Source organism: Buteo buteo, chromosome 12 (genome assembly GCF_964188355.1).
Source record: "Buteo buteo chromosome 12, bButBut1.hap1.1, whole genome shotgun sequence".
Lineage (NCBI taxonomy): Eukaryota > Metazoa > Chordata > Aves > Accipitriformes > Accipitridae > Buteo > Buteo buteo.
This window is the reverse complement of record NC_134182.1, coordinates 26,369,838-26,384,004: the sequence shown is the minus strand read 5'-3', so window position 1 is coordinate 26,384,004 and position 14,167 is coordinate 26,369,838. Positions and strand designations below refer to the sequence as shown.

Here is a 14,167-nt window from a genome sequence, read left to right as displayed (position 1 = left end):
CTGCATCTCTATTTTCAGAGATTATTTTTAATTTCTCAGTCATGTTAAGGAATTCTACTACCCTTAAAATGCCCTCCTGTTTCCACCAAGGTACTAAATTGCTAATCACTGATAATTCCACCTGAAGGAAATGGATCTTGTAAGTGCCAAAAGCAGCTATATTTTCAAAATCTAGACTGTAATGATTTCCCCTTAATTAATGAGAAAAACTTCCATTAATTCTGGAAGGGTTATGTTTTTTTGTTCTTTCTTATGTTATTAGCCCAAATATAAATGCAAGGGATTAAACTGATTAAGTATTTCAGATTTCATTCCAAGAATCGACAGGTACATTTCCTTACCTGACTCTTTCATAGGACACAGTGCGCACTGCATGCCCCAGGCTTCACCGTATAGGCAACAGCACTCAGTATATGTAGTCTGTTTTCCAACCAGAGGTCGACTACAAACAAAATCATCACTTAGATGCTGCCAGCAAAGATCCTGGTAGACCTCAGTTTCTTCAGTTTGTTCTGATGGAGAAGACAGTATTAGGTCATCACAGCACTGTTACTTAAAAAAAGATACTAGCATAATGCAGAATATTCTAAACTTAGATTAGAAAAATAACCTAGCTTTACAGACTTTGCTGAATACAAATTTAAGCTTAGAAGTCATGACCATTTTAAAGTGCCTGAGGTGGCTCATCTCTTGAGTGTTCAGCTTTGCAAAAATCTTAAGAGGTTCTGATTTGACACTATTAGGCCAATTTAAAAGCACATTGGGTTGGGCACCCAAGAAATAAAACTTCCTGGATCAGTAGTCATTTCTGAACACTTAACACTGACTCAGCTCTGCTCTCATGGAAGTTAACAGAGCTTGACAAAAAACAGTGTTAGGACAGAGGTGAATATTTGGGGAACTCCATCCACAGAAAGAATCTTTAAAAGTTGTTATTTTGTTTTTCTTATATTGCCGTCAATGGCATCTGAAAGAACTTTTACAGCTAGGGCAGAGCTGAACAAAAATTTTACATGGGCTCAACAGGAGACTAGACAAATACTTGGAAGAGAGTCCTATTAACTGAACAGCCAAACTACATCAGGCTCAGGAAATCCCCTGAGCTGAAAATAGCTGGAGGCTGGGAGAGTGCTGGGGAGTGTAAGGAGAACTATTGTTTATCTGCTCTTCTGGTCCCTAATCATCCACTTACAGCTATTGTTAGAGACAGAATACTGCTGTGAACTACTGTCACATTCTTAAGAACATTGACAAAACATGCAGTTTTGTCAAAGCTGGAATATTTCAGTTCTGACAAAGATCTCAGTAGGAACAGTTCCTAGTCCTAGCAATCTCTGATCACTGCTGATCGGAGGGAGAGGAACTGTAAACTTAATCTTCCACTTGGAATGTAAAAACCTCAGCACAATTGTTTTGTAAAGACATCTGCAAGGTTTTGATTTTGTTCCAACATAGAGTGAAAAATAAGTGTTGTCACAAACCAAGGTCCTGTTTTGTCTGTGCATATCTATTTACTGCATTTCTACATGAGGCACTGGTGCATGGGTGAGTATAGAATTGAAACCTAGCTCAAGAGTAAAATAATGAGTTCTGAAAGTGCAAAGGTGATCGGCATTTAGATACCTATACTACTAAGAACTTGCCAGAACACACAATGAAGAGCAGCAGTGGGTCTCAGCAACCAACTCCAAATTCTACTGGCAGCAAAGGAACCAGCCTGCCCCCTCCTCCTCTGTGTTAGGGAGGACACTGCTAGTAATGATACAATGCTTGAGCGCTTTGTGCTGGGTGAGAAGGTCATTGCTGTGTCAGCCTCAATGTCGCATGATGGAAGACCCTTTGGGCCCTTGCATTCTCTTCACATCCTAGATGAAACCAAAGGACAATTCTGCTCTTGGTTTGTTTAACTGAAGATTGAACAATAGAAATGCTGTGGTCCTTTCACAGTTTCATGCAAGAGGATGACCACATTACTCCTCAAAAGTATCAGTCTTATGATTTGGACTGACCACAGCAGGCGTTCAGTCTGTATTCCCATTTGCTTTCACAGAAGCATCTTAGGAAAATGCATTACAAGTTGCAGGGACTAGAGGTCTGAATTTATGGCTATACAGTGCCAATATTAATCAATCCCATTGTAACATTTCTTCCAAAGATATGTGTGGCATAGACAAAGCTGTGCAGACTGCATAATGCTCTCGATTTCTGAGACATTTCTAAGAATCTCATAATATCTAACACTTTTTCTGAAATCAGTCTACTGAAGTTAAAAGAACATACAAAACCCTTAAACAGTGACGCTGCATCCCACAGCTTGAAAATGTGAGATTGATGTACCCTCAATATTAATCAATTGAAAGCACAGATACAATTTCAGCTATTTCCTCCTATATCCTGTTATTCCTGTTTTCATTCCTTGCTTTGTTAGAAGCAGTCACTCACTCCAAACTGAATCTCCAGCGTTAGCCCACAGCCAAATCCCAGCCTTAGTGAGACAGCAAGCAGGCTGTGCCTCATTACCTACAAGTCTGGACAAGGCAGATGCAGAGCTGGTGAACTGGGGGGATGAAGACTCCACAGCCCAAGCCTAATCTCATTAATACTTCCAGCAATCTCCTGTCTGCATTGGCAAAGTGGAACCCTACATCACGATGCCTTCTGGATCAACAGATGATGGTCCAAGCACTGCCTTCCCAAATCCTCCAAAAGAGCAGGGTCATCCAACCATGACCCAGTCTAAGTTTACTGGGGTCTGTAGCCATGTCAGCACCACCTCATAGAGGTGTACTCACTTCAGTAATATGTATAATGGATCATACCACTTGAATCTGCTGGTCTGATGCATCGCTTTTCTGTTGCGTCCAGAACCATTGGGTGTGTACAGAAACAGTTGTACGATCCTTCTGTGTTAATGCACTGGCCATCAATACAGCTGTTTGGGTCCTGACATTCATCCGTGTCTTTAAAATGGAAGGAAATTTATCAGGAAGAGCCAGCACAAAGCAGTTGAATTGTGTTAATCCATGTTTATATTTTCCTATATTAGGAGCAGATTTCCCTGCACGCCTTCTGTTAATTACCACAAATACCAACTGCTGGCAGCAAAATCCTGCCTGTGCCCATGCAGAAGGACAGACAGATCAGCAGGATGCTGACTGCTAATCCTCAAGTACTAGGGAGCATCTGGATGAGGAGGCTTGCTGGGGGCGGGTTGGAGTGCCAGGCATACCCTGCACCCAGCACAGCTGCAGGTGCTTCCCATATTCCTATCTCTTTAGGACAGTACCAGCAGGCATTAGAGGTGGGCATACTCTGAGATTTTTCATGAGCTAGACAGGAGAAGGGATCGCTTTATCTAGCCACTGTAGTTCTATTCCTTACTTTGTCTTGGAGAGGAAAAGCAGAAATTTAGCTCAAAGGAAGAGCAGGACATTTTACTTCAAATAAATCACATTAAATCAGCAAATCCCCTACCCTTTGTAAAGAACAATCATAGAATGCCAAGGTGAAAGGCTCTCTTATTGTGGCTGCAGAAATTACTTCCTTTCATTATGCTATTCTGCACATTATACATGGTTTTCTGCTTACAAAGCAAAAGCCAGGGTCATGGTTATGAGTAATTTTCAGCTGAATACCAGAACCAAAGGAGTACAAGGTTGTGCAGACTAACATGGGCTTATCAATGACCTGAACTGTAATTTCACATTGCATATTAACTCCTTGTGGAAAATATCTGTCCTTGAAAAAAAATAAATCTGCGTTAACTTGATTTATTATAGTAAAACCAGCACACTTACCAAATGAAAGGTGAGCTTCAACATACAGGCTTTCACTGCTTACCCCATGTACAAAGAACAGAAGGCTAAATTGTACCTTGGCAGAATGAAGCAGCAGTGTGCATCTAGGGAGGGAGCCACCTCCAATCACTTTGTGCTGCCTGCATAAAGACTGGTACCAGCTCTAAACTATGCACTCAAAGGAGCACAAGGGGCTGTTTTGGAGATGCAAACTCCTGGGAGCAATTTGCTGAAAAAGGAAGCAAATAAAGCAAACCCTGCTCTACATGCCATCGCCATGTCAGCCAGAATTGCTGCCCAGCCAAGCAGAAGGGAAGGGAACTGACCCAATGCCTCTTAAAAAGCTGCTACAGGAGTTCAGAGGCCCAGTGTTCCTCCCTTTGCTGGGAATACTGCAGTTCTGATGGGAATCCTGCCATATAAGTCTGCTTGTTTTGCCCATCTGCATACCATTATAATGACAAGACCACTTTAAATAAACTTACCAAAGCACTGGAGCTTAACAGGGTCATAGTATGTGCCTTGTTTGCAGTAGCACTCGTAACCTGGCTGTGTATTCAAACAGAAGCCATTTTTACAGATTTCTTGTCCAAAGAGTTGGCATTCATCAGCGTCTGGGAAGAGAACATTAAAGGTTGTGTTACCATAATTATTATGAGGCCACGCAGGGGAGGAAGACGGAATAAAGCTTATACACTTCTCTGTTCAGGCAAACTTCACTTTAAACAGAGGGCCCCAGGAGCACAGATATCCACAGGAAAAAAAAAACTGGTGTGGAAGAGGCTACAGTGTGCTCGTAGCCAGAATGGGAAGGGGAATACTGGTGGACCATGACTTTCCCTTTCCTTTGTCAGAATAAGTCCTGTGGCACACAGAGACTGGAAGAATCTGCAGCTCCCCTTTCTTTCCTTTGGTATCACATTGCTCTCAGCTCCAAGCAAAACAGATGAAGAACATGGCCTGTATTTTCCAGTATAATTTACTTTATCCAAGGGATTCCCACCATGGATCTAATTTAATCACACCATCTAATTACAAAACTAACTAAGCAGTTATGCTTATGGGTGGACTTTGTGATTGCTTTGCTGTCTCCATACAGTTTGGTGACTCTGCTGTGCATGGTAGGGAATCTTCATATCCGCACCGCTTGTGACTTTTTTTCAAAGCTATATACACAGTTTCTGTGGAGACTTCCTACTACGCAGGAACAATTGTGTCTGTTGCTAAATATAAGGCTGCAACTACTATAGACCTAGTGACAGCTGACAAAGAGAATCTACCACACTTTCAAATGAGGCTAAATGTTTTCAGGGAGGTTTCATGGAAAGTATATGCTAGCTCATATATAGCTTTTCACAGTTGTACATATTTTTTCCTAGTCTTGTATTTATGTATTTGTTACTGTTGGAATTCCCTTCACTTCTTTTTTCCAACCTACTTTTCATTTGCTAGACCTACCTAGAATAGTCTGTTAAAGCTAGGCTGGTATTAAAAATGACAATAAAAAGCACAATGTAAAGTAGGTGATTCTCTCAATACCAATTGTCTTAATCCATTGTCTTCTACAGATTTACTCCCCATTTACTCTGGGGCAACACAGATTTTAGCCAAAAGCTGTCATTTCCAGCTGTACAGCACTTTTAAAGGTGAATTATTCAAAAGCTTACTTTATCCAGAAGAACTGAAAGTGCTATAAAGCTATTTTTACAGCCACTCTTCCAGCCACTAAGTGGCTTCAAACATTAAATATTTTAAGTTTGACTGTTTAGCAGCAAGAACAATGCAAAGATTAGTAAGAAATGTCATGTACACCTCTGTCTTTTTCCTATGGAATGTGGATTTGCGTCTGGGGAAAAATGGGAAAGCCTGCGAGGAGAGTCAAAGAAGGCTAGCTGAGTATATTCACTTCTGACAGGTAATTCCAATTGAGAAAATAGGAGTTGCTCCTACAAGCAGAAGGTTGTGGACAAAAGCAACAGGAACATATGAGTTAGTGTAACAATTACTAAAAGTACTTATTTATTGTTTGTCCTGTGTGCCATTCCTACGGTTATTACAAAATACACTTACTGAAAACAGAAAAAGTCCTATTATGGCAAAGATTTGTGGAAGATATTTCCAGATTAACTATTTCCACACTTCAATACTTATGGCAGCTAGAGATATTATCAACCCTGAGGTAGCACAACAGAAACAATGCAGATTTTCTCTGAGACACGTTTGGACATACTGTACACACTGCATATCCCAAATCAACATTGCAAAGATAAACAACACATTTAAACAATCCCTGAACAAAAATACTCTCAGGACATATTAGGTCCTTTAAGATGAGCTCTGTGACAGTACTGACTTGTCTTGATGTAAACTGTCAGTCTGTCCAACACTGGTCCCCGCTACCATCGGTCTGAGATCTGGATTCATCCCATGGCACTTTGTTCTTTACTCCAAGTTGGTGGACAAAGCAACACCTCCAGAGAGTGGAGGTCTTTCACCCACATTAGTTTGAACAAATCTGGGTATTAGTGCCTTATAACCTTTAGTATCTTTTCCATGTCCCATGCACTTTACATATGCAAAGAAACACCTGCTGAGGGTAACACAAAAAAATATTAGTAGAACAGAGAACTGAACTCAACCATGGTCTACTCACTAACTCGACAGGAAAACTGACCTAGTAGTATCCTACTCAGTGAGGAAGGATAGTTCAAGAAAGGTACACGTAACAATCGTTGGGAAAAAAACCCAAAATCTTTCAAGTCCCACCAATTTTTGTTGTCTGTCAGAATCAGGTCTGACAGATTAGTGATTTAGCTAGAAGCAACTCTGACAAATGCTTATCTATCAACCATGTGATACTATGCCTCTATTAAGGTCTTTAAAAAAAAGTAAATTTTACTGCATTTCTATATGATACAAACACACAGTACTTTCTACCTTTAGTTCTTGATTTATAAAATGGCAATTCCAATAGGAACAAATATATAAAATGCGTGCTTTTCTAAAGATCCTGTAGCTGCTATGTAACCCAAAGATAATATGTTGATTTCATTTTAGTTAACACAAATACAGTCTGTTTATGCCAAGGAAAATGAATCTCACAAATTATTAATATTGATGGCTACTTCTTAAACTTGAAAAGGAATTTTGCTGATGTCACTCTTCCTTTAGTGATGCCAACTCCCTCCTGCCCACACCCACCAACTCCTTCTATCACTCATAGTTCTGTACAGTCTTTTGTTCAATAATTATTCCGTGAAGTTCTGTAATGAAAATATCATTGCTGAATTCTCTTCAGTTTTTATATTCATTCTCACTTGTAGGGTCTAATGTTTAACAGAACTTTTCTTCTCTCTCCCAACACCCCATACATTTATTTACAAATCTAAAGTGGCTTTGTATTTCATATGTAAATGAGTATTTGAGGTTTGTGGTCTCAGCACCTACTGTCATAGTATATAGCACTTAGTATAAATTAAAACAGAATATTACAGAGACTGTATAATTGACATTCTTAACAATCTGTCAAATGATGATTTTCAGTAATGTTTCATATCACAAGCTGGTTTTGTCACCTAATAAAATTTGAATTAGTATGTTTACATTGCTGGCTCACATTTCTAGTCAATCAACTACCACAGCTTCTGAAATAATTAAACTTAATACAAGTCAGTACTGACCTTTGTAATTCTGAGCAAGAAGCCCATAAGATGATTCTCCAGAGGGAATGAAACCTTTTCCTTCAGGACACAAATCAGTAAATTCAGCTAGGAGAGAGAGAAAACAAAAAATTTTGCCATTAAGAAAAAGTTACTCACATACATATGTTACATATTTGTTTCAGGGTATTTTGAGAAATCTGAGGTGATGTTTTGTCTTATTCACATCTATCAGGTAATCATGCACACCTTTAGCTGAATGGGGGATGCTAACACTACAGCCTGACTTCCCCCTGCTCTCAGTTTGCAGACCTAGCTTTGCAAAACCTAGCTAGGGTACCCACAGCATCACAGGGCTCCATGCAAACTAATTTCTCTTGCTCCTTGGCAGGAGAACGTACTCCTTACTGGGTTTCATGGTGCAGTGCAGTTATAACAATACCAGTAGCCAAATTATCTTAATTAAAGCTAGCATGGGCCTCTCTGAGCTATACTGCAAGCTGCAATCTAGTCATACCCCAACTGCGATACAAGCCCCTGTCCACATTCTTCAGACCTTATACAGGAAAAACACTAATTGACTGCAACAGGAGAACATGGTGTGGATTACAGAGGGAAATTATTTGAAGTGTCTTGGAGACTATACAGAATCAAATAAACCCATCGAAGCAGAGATGCTCTTTTTGTAGCACATTTCATTTCAGTTTCACTGATTCTAAAGTATAGTTAACACAGGAATTAAAGATGATGATACATTTGTGTGAAAAATAATCTTTAGTATTTAATCTTGAAAAGTTTACACATGTTCTCTTACGTGATTTTTTCCAGCTGGATTCTGAATTTCAGCCATCATTGTTTATGTTTCAAGTACTGTTTTCAATATTTGTGACAAATATCATATGGCTATTTTTTTCTAATTTGATATTTAGAGGTTAAACAATGGTCTGCAGACAACATGATTAACTGAATTGTTCAGTAAGTAGGAAAATGTAATACTAATGTCATGATATACATCAGTAACTCGTAGTGCTGTAGAAATATTACAAAGAATAGCTGCAGACACAAAAACGCTGTAATGCTTATCTTTGTTTTCCAGCTTGTGGGAAAACTCTAATGTGTTACCATAGCATCTGGAAAAAGCTTCTGTGAGAATCCATCTTTGTTTAAAATCAGTTGGAGATAATACTGTTCAGTAACAGGCTGTTTTTATCCTTAGGGTAACTGCAGTGAAGCCAGTGGATTTACACCAGGTATGAATTATTCCTATTAATTTTTCCTCCATGGAAGTCTCCCATGATTAAGTCATGACTAAATACTACAGAATATGGGATTTAATGGGCAAGCCTTCTCTGAAGGCAAAGCATGCTACTGTTAACATAAACACAATGCTTGCAAAGGGACAGAAGGCCTCCTCTTACCAGTTCCAAAGACAGGGCATGGGAAGATTTCACAGTTATCACCCCAGCCAGCACCCAAGGTACAGCAGCATTCTTGTTTGGTTACATTGGATGTAAGCACATTGTCACAGAAATTAGCATCATTCAGATTGTAGTAGCACTCCTTCTTTCCATCTTCATATTGATCAGCCTCTATTGGTAATTCTAAAGGTGAAAAGAAAACAAACCACATAAGATGACATGTGAAATGAATCAGTTTTACAGGAGAATCAGAAGTGCCACAGTACCTCAGTTTCACCACAGTGAAGAGCAGCATTGTCAAGCAGGGAAGAAAATGGTTACATACAAATCTTGGTTTAACTTTTTTGTTCTTAGGAAGAATGATGGAAGTTGATAACCTTCCTTTGACTTTTTCAGATCTGTTCTACAGCTTGGCCACAAAGGGATTCTTCACATTTGCACTTCTTTCATTTTTAAGCAATGCATGAACTACCTGCTTTCATGCTCTGCTATCTAACTACCATGCCCAAATACTGACATAGTGCTTTTCATGTATGAATCGGGAAGCTCTTCACAGAGGTGAGTGAACATTACAACCTCATTTTACAGATAAAGGAGCTAAGGCACAAACTGAAAAGGCCTGATTTTCAAAAGAATGAACATTTCCAGCCCCTTTTAATTTCACTGGAAAAGAAGCATCTTCCACACTTGAATACAAGGCCCTTTATGATTTTTGCAAAAGCAACTGACTGACTCCACATTAAGCAGAGGAATACAGTGCAGATGTCAAGTTAACTGACTCTGTGCTTTACTTAAAAACAGGCTTTACTTTAAAATAGGCATCCAACCAAGAAGTCAGATTTTCTGCCTTTAGCAGTTGAGTGGGTCCTCTCACAATATTTGTAAGGACTGGAGGCAAAATAGTCTCTCCCATAGAACCAATAAAACCCCCTATTAATAGTCAAAGACCTTTCTAAAGCAAGGCACTCCTAAACTACACCAAGAAGCAAATTTGAAAAGAAATATCTAGTTAAAGCTTCTATGTTTGCAGAACTCTGTCTATCTAACCTTGCACTTCCACAACAATTCTCATCAGAGGCTCAGAAGTGGGAACTATCACATAAAATTTTATTCACACAATCAATATGAAAAGCTTTTCATAGGCCATCCATAAAGTAACCAAATTCTAAAATTACAATGCTAACATTATTAATCAAACCCAAAACTTTGTTCAGGAACTTAAGATAGATAAATCTCAAGGTGACTAGTTAATTTCCTTTTTATCTTGGGAAATTCTTTATGCTTAGCACTTAACAAATGTTTAATTCACAAAAACCTACTAAAAATTATTGCATGTTGGCTGATTTTCCATTGTTTGAGTTTTCATTCATTTCTGCTCAGGCTCTCATACAATGTGCCAAGCATGAAACATTTCTCAAGTAATGTATGTATGCGGGCAGGAATCAAAACCTCATTTTACACCTGAGTGACAGTGCATTTCAAAATGCTAGAAGATTAGTGAGATCCAAAGAGTTGTGGTGTATAAACTACCTTTGTTTGCCTTGCAGTGCTTTTTAAAAAGAGCTTAAGGCTGGCCCACTTACAAGTATTGGTATACCTGGGAGAGCCAAGTTCACTTGACCACCTCATCTGTCCACCTCTGTTTGTCTCTTGGAGGTCAAGCTCAGCCTCTTTATGCCAGTTATAGGATGGATTTTCTTCTAATCCCATCCACTTAAAAAATAATGGCTGTGAGGTGGGAGCTTGAAGATAGTGATTGTCCAACAGATACTGAAGGAATGAAATGAACTCCAGCTCTTGTTACCTCAAGCCTGTTATCCCAGCCCACTCACATTCCCCCAAGCAGGTGGGGCAAGGCAACTTTACTGGGCATGCAAATACTAGATCTGTTTTGAGAAAAGCGGGTTTAAAAATGCCAGTATAGATTGCCTATTATTGCACTTCAATAGTACAAACGTGTGTAATAGTTCTTTTGGCTTCTAATTCAAAACAGACAATTGGATTTATTTCTATTTTCCTCAGAAAAGTGACTGTTTCTGTTTTGGTAGGTTGAGGGGCTGGCAGACACCTCTATTCAAATTCTGTACAATGTTGCCACCTACAAGGCAAACTTTCCTTTGCTGTTTTGCCGATATAACTAAGTTGTACATTAAAGGAAACACCCAGCTGAGTGCTTATTTCATCTTTGTTAGGTTAGCCTGTGGTCTCCCCTCATCAGATAATTACAATTTTCCATAATGTGCTGAATTTCATAAAGTGCGGTGGTTTTTTGGTATCAGCTGCTATCCAATAGGAACGGCGTTAAGACTATCATGTGTCATAGAAACGCAACTGAACTAAATCTGTTGTTCCAAGGTGAGAGAGCAGTACTTTACCCACCAAATTATACATTTTCCTTTGGCCATTTGCCATCTAACTGAATCAAAGCCAAATCTTCAACAGGAGAAAAAGCATAGCAGTTTTCATGCTGTTTACCAGAGAAAGAACGCCAGAAGCTGCCCCACGAAGAAGGGGAGACAGTCTCATCATGTCATTGTTTATTCCCATTTTACATATGATGGATGTGTTGGTTTCTCTTCCCATTATCTGTTCAGCAGCTTAAAAGTCTGTTGTTTACACAGCTGTGACTGAGGGTTAGTCAAGCCGGCGTCATGAATGTTTGGGGAGCAAATGAGACACAAATCTTTCATTATTTTTTTTTTTAACCAAGACCAGTCTGAGTCTACAAGCTTATAATTTCTCTCTCATACATTATTAACCATTTAGTAAACAGGTTGTTTTTGAAAGTGGTTTCATTAGGTATGTTGACAAAATATGATAGGGAATGGATACTTATTTTTTCATATCATTGTTGTTTCAGGTTTTTTGTTATTAGAAAATGTAAAATATCTCTCTACTAAGGCACGCTGGTAAAGGAACATAATTTTATCAGGTTGTTGATGACTTTTCTATTAACAGCCTGTAACAGAGATTCTGTATAGTTGCTGCTAGATTGAACTGAAGTATTTATTAGAAATAGAATTATATACCTTAGGATAACCTTGATCCAACCATATGCTTCAGAATGTGTTTGATGCAAAAATGTGCATTAGTAATATAGGATTCAGTGGATAATCAGGATATTAGTGTATGCTTAGACTTCAGCATACAGTTAAATAATTGCCTAAATAGCAGCCTGTTAACAACTGTGATCCGAAAAAACCAAAACATATAGAACTGATGGGATCTTAAATATTGCAACTGTGTACCAACACCTCTTATTCACAGGTAGAATCAGTAAGGTGGTTGCTAAAGTGAAAAATCATCATTATAAGTTCATGACTTCTAAAACCTCAGCAAAACTCTGATGACTGAGCAAACAGCTTAAGTAACACACACTTTCAGAACCTGATTTTCCAAAAGACAGTAAAAATAGACTGGTGTGTGCCTGTCGTCAGGGTGTACTTGTTTAGATTTCTCAGTTGGCTCCACATGTGGCAAGCTACAACACCTAACGTGTGTGCAGTGTATACACATATACGTGCATATGTATAATTCAGGAATTAGTGCAAGTGATGCACATTTAAAAATGATATCTAAGACTATGTTCATAGGTGACTGAAATTCAGATCATTATTTACCTTAGAAAAAGGTAAATGCACATAGTGCCATAAAAAAACCCAGCCCACAAATATGAAGAGTTTCCTTTAAAGTCTTAACATTTAGAAAGCCCTTAAGGTTTAGGAAATTTAGAATTTGTACTCGGGCACCAAATTTCTAGCCTTGAGGAAGCTTTTGGATCAGATTTATAAACTGTTACTTGACAGCCTCAAATTTTTTGTGCTGGTGGTTGGTTAGATGCAGGGGGGATTGATTTTGTTTTAATACAAATCAGTCTAGGAGGGACTTATGTTTGAACACCAAAATTGTGATTTCTACTTATAAATCCTAGTAAATACTGTTAAATATCTTGCCATAAATAACTGGTCACGTTTCATGTAACCAGAAGAAAGCAACATCTAAATTAGCTGTAGGTAGCTACATGGGCCCTGGTACCTTAGTGGAGTTCTCTCACTGGAATTCTTTTCCTTGGCTGAGCTGTAACCCAAACTAGTGATCTTACTGACCTTTGTATATGTAAGCCAGATTCCTGCTGATATGCTTATGTTTACACACACACTTTTGTTTGCAATTCTCATTTTAAATCATACATATTATAGTCCTCAAATATATACTACCCTTTATAGCTTCTGGATTCAATGCAATGAGATATATTAATATTGTGTTAGTATATATTAGTAATTTAGATACATATTAAACATGCATTTTTTCTTATGTAGAAACAATTAAAACCATGCTAATATGGATTATTACGCAAACCATATTCAGCTTGGTACTTGCTAGAAATTAATCATAAATGGCTTTATATATCTTGTTAAAAGAATAAATGAGAAGACTTGAACCAAAACCAGGCATTTTTTATCTCTTAGGCGCAAAGATGTGTAACAGCAATGTTTCATCTAATACAAAAGAGAGTTCTTTACTCCTTTATCTTTTCTTCCTTCTGAAACATTTGCTACATTTTGTGAACGGCAGGGGAGAGAGGAGGCAAATAAGACAAATCAAACCTTGCACAATTAATTTTTTGGGGTTTGTTACTGGAACGTGACAATATGGGCTAGAATTTCTGATACATAAACTGAGAGGATTGTTTCAGGACACAGCCAACAATAGATGAATTTCCACCAAGTGAAATCTAAATAGAAGGAAGCCTCGAGAGCCCTAATTTCAAGTAAAGAAAAGTGTGAACACATAGCATTCCACGAAGCTAACAGCCTTTAACCACATGCAAAAAAGTTCCTAAATTAAAGTAACATTTGAACAATCTTCACCTATTTGCACTTGATATGAGGTGGAAGAACATTTCTTTATGCACAAAAATACAAAATGAGAAATAAGAAAAAGCTGAGTATACCACATTGAACGATAGAGATCTGCAACAGAATAATGCAGATTAAATTCTTCCTTTCTGAACACAGGCATGATGCAAGCTAATGCTGACAGATGATGTCCACATGTACTGTAGGAGCTCTCAAAGCAGTGTGCCTGACTTGAGTATGTGGCTTATCAAAGCCAGAGGGTGTGTGGCTATTCCATTGCTCTTTGCAGGCAGATAGCATGCTATTCCTATATGATCATACCGCAGCTGGTCTCGGGGGATGCTGAAGTACTCATCGTTGGGCAAACCAGCATAGCTGTTATTTGCTCATCCTACAGTGAGCACATGGGGCTTATGCCACTTACAAATGGGGAG

At 38.6% G+C, this 14,167-nt stretch overlaps 1 protein-coding gene across 7 annotated transcripts in view; it reads right to left on the bottom strand.

Annotated features, from left to right (window-relative positions):
• The window catches only part of LTBP1 (latent transforming growth factor beta binding protein 1), a 211,174-nt gene that overhangs the window by 16,133 nt on the left and 180,874 nt on the right, over positions 1-14,167 (bottom strand). For 6 of the 7 annotated variants that reach the window (XM_075043130.1, XM_075043128.1, XM_075043126.1 and 3 more), the window contains 5 exons: positions 8,875-9,057; positions 7,478-7,564; positions 4,283-4,411; positions 2,820-2,960; positions 342-512 (listed from right to left, as the gene is read on the bottom strand). In XM_075043130.1, coding sequence (XP_074899231.1) covers positions 342-512; positions 2,820-2,960; positions 4,283-4,411; positions 7,478-7,564; positions 8,875-9,057 — 711 coding nt within the window. The remainder of the gene's footprint in view (positions 1-341; positions 513-2,819; positions 2,961-4,282; positions 4,412-7,477; positions 7,565-8,874; positions 9,058-14,167) is intronic. The other variant, XM_075043129.1, reaches the window with a different exon arrangement.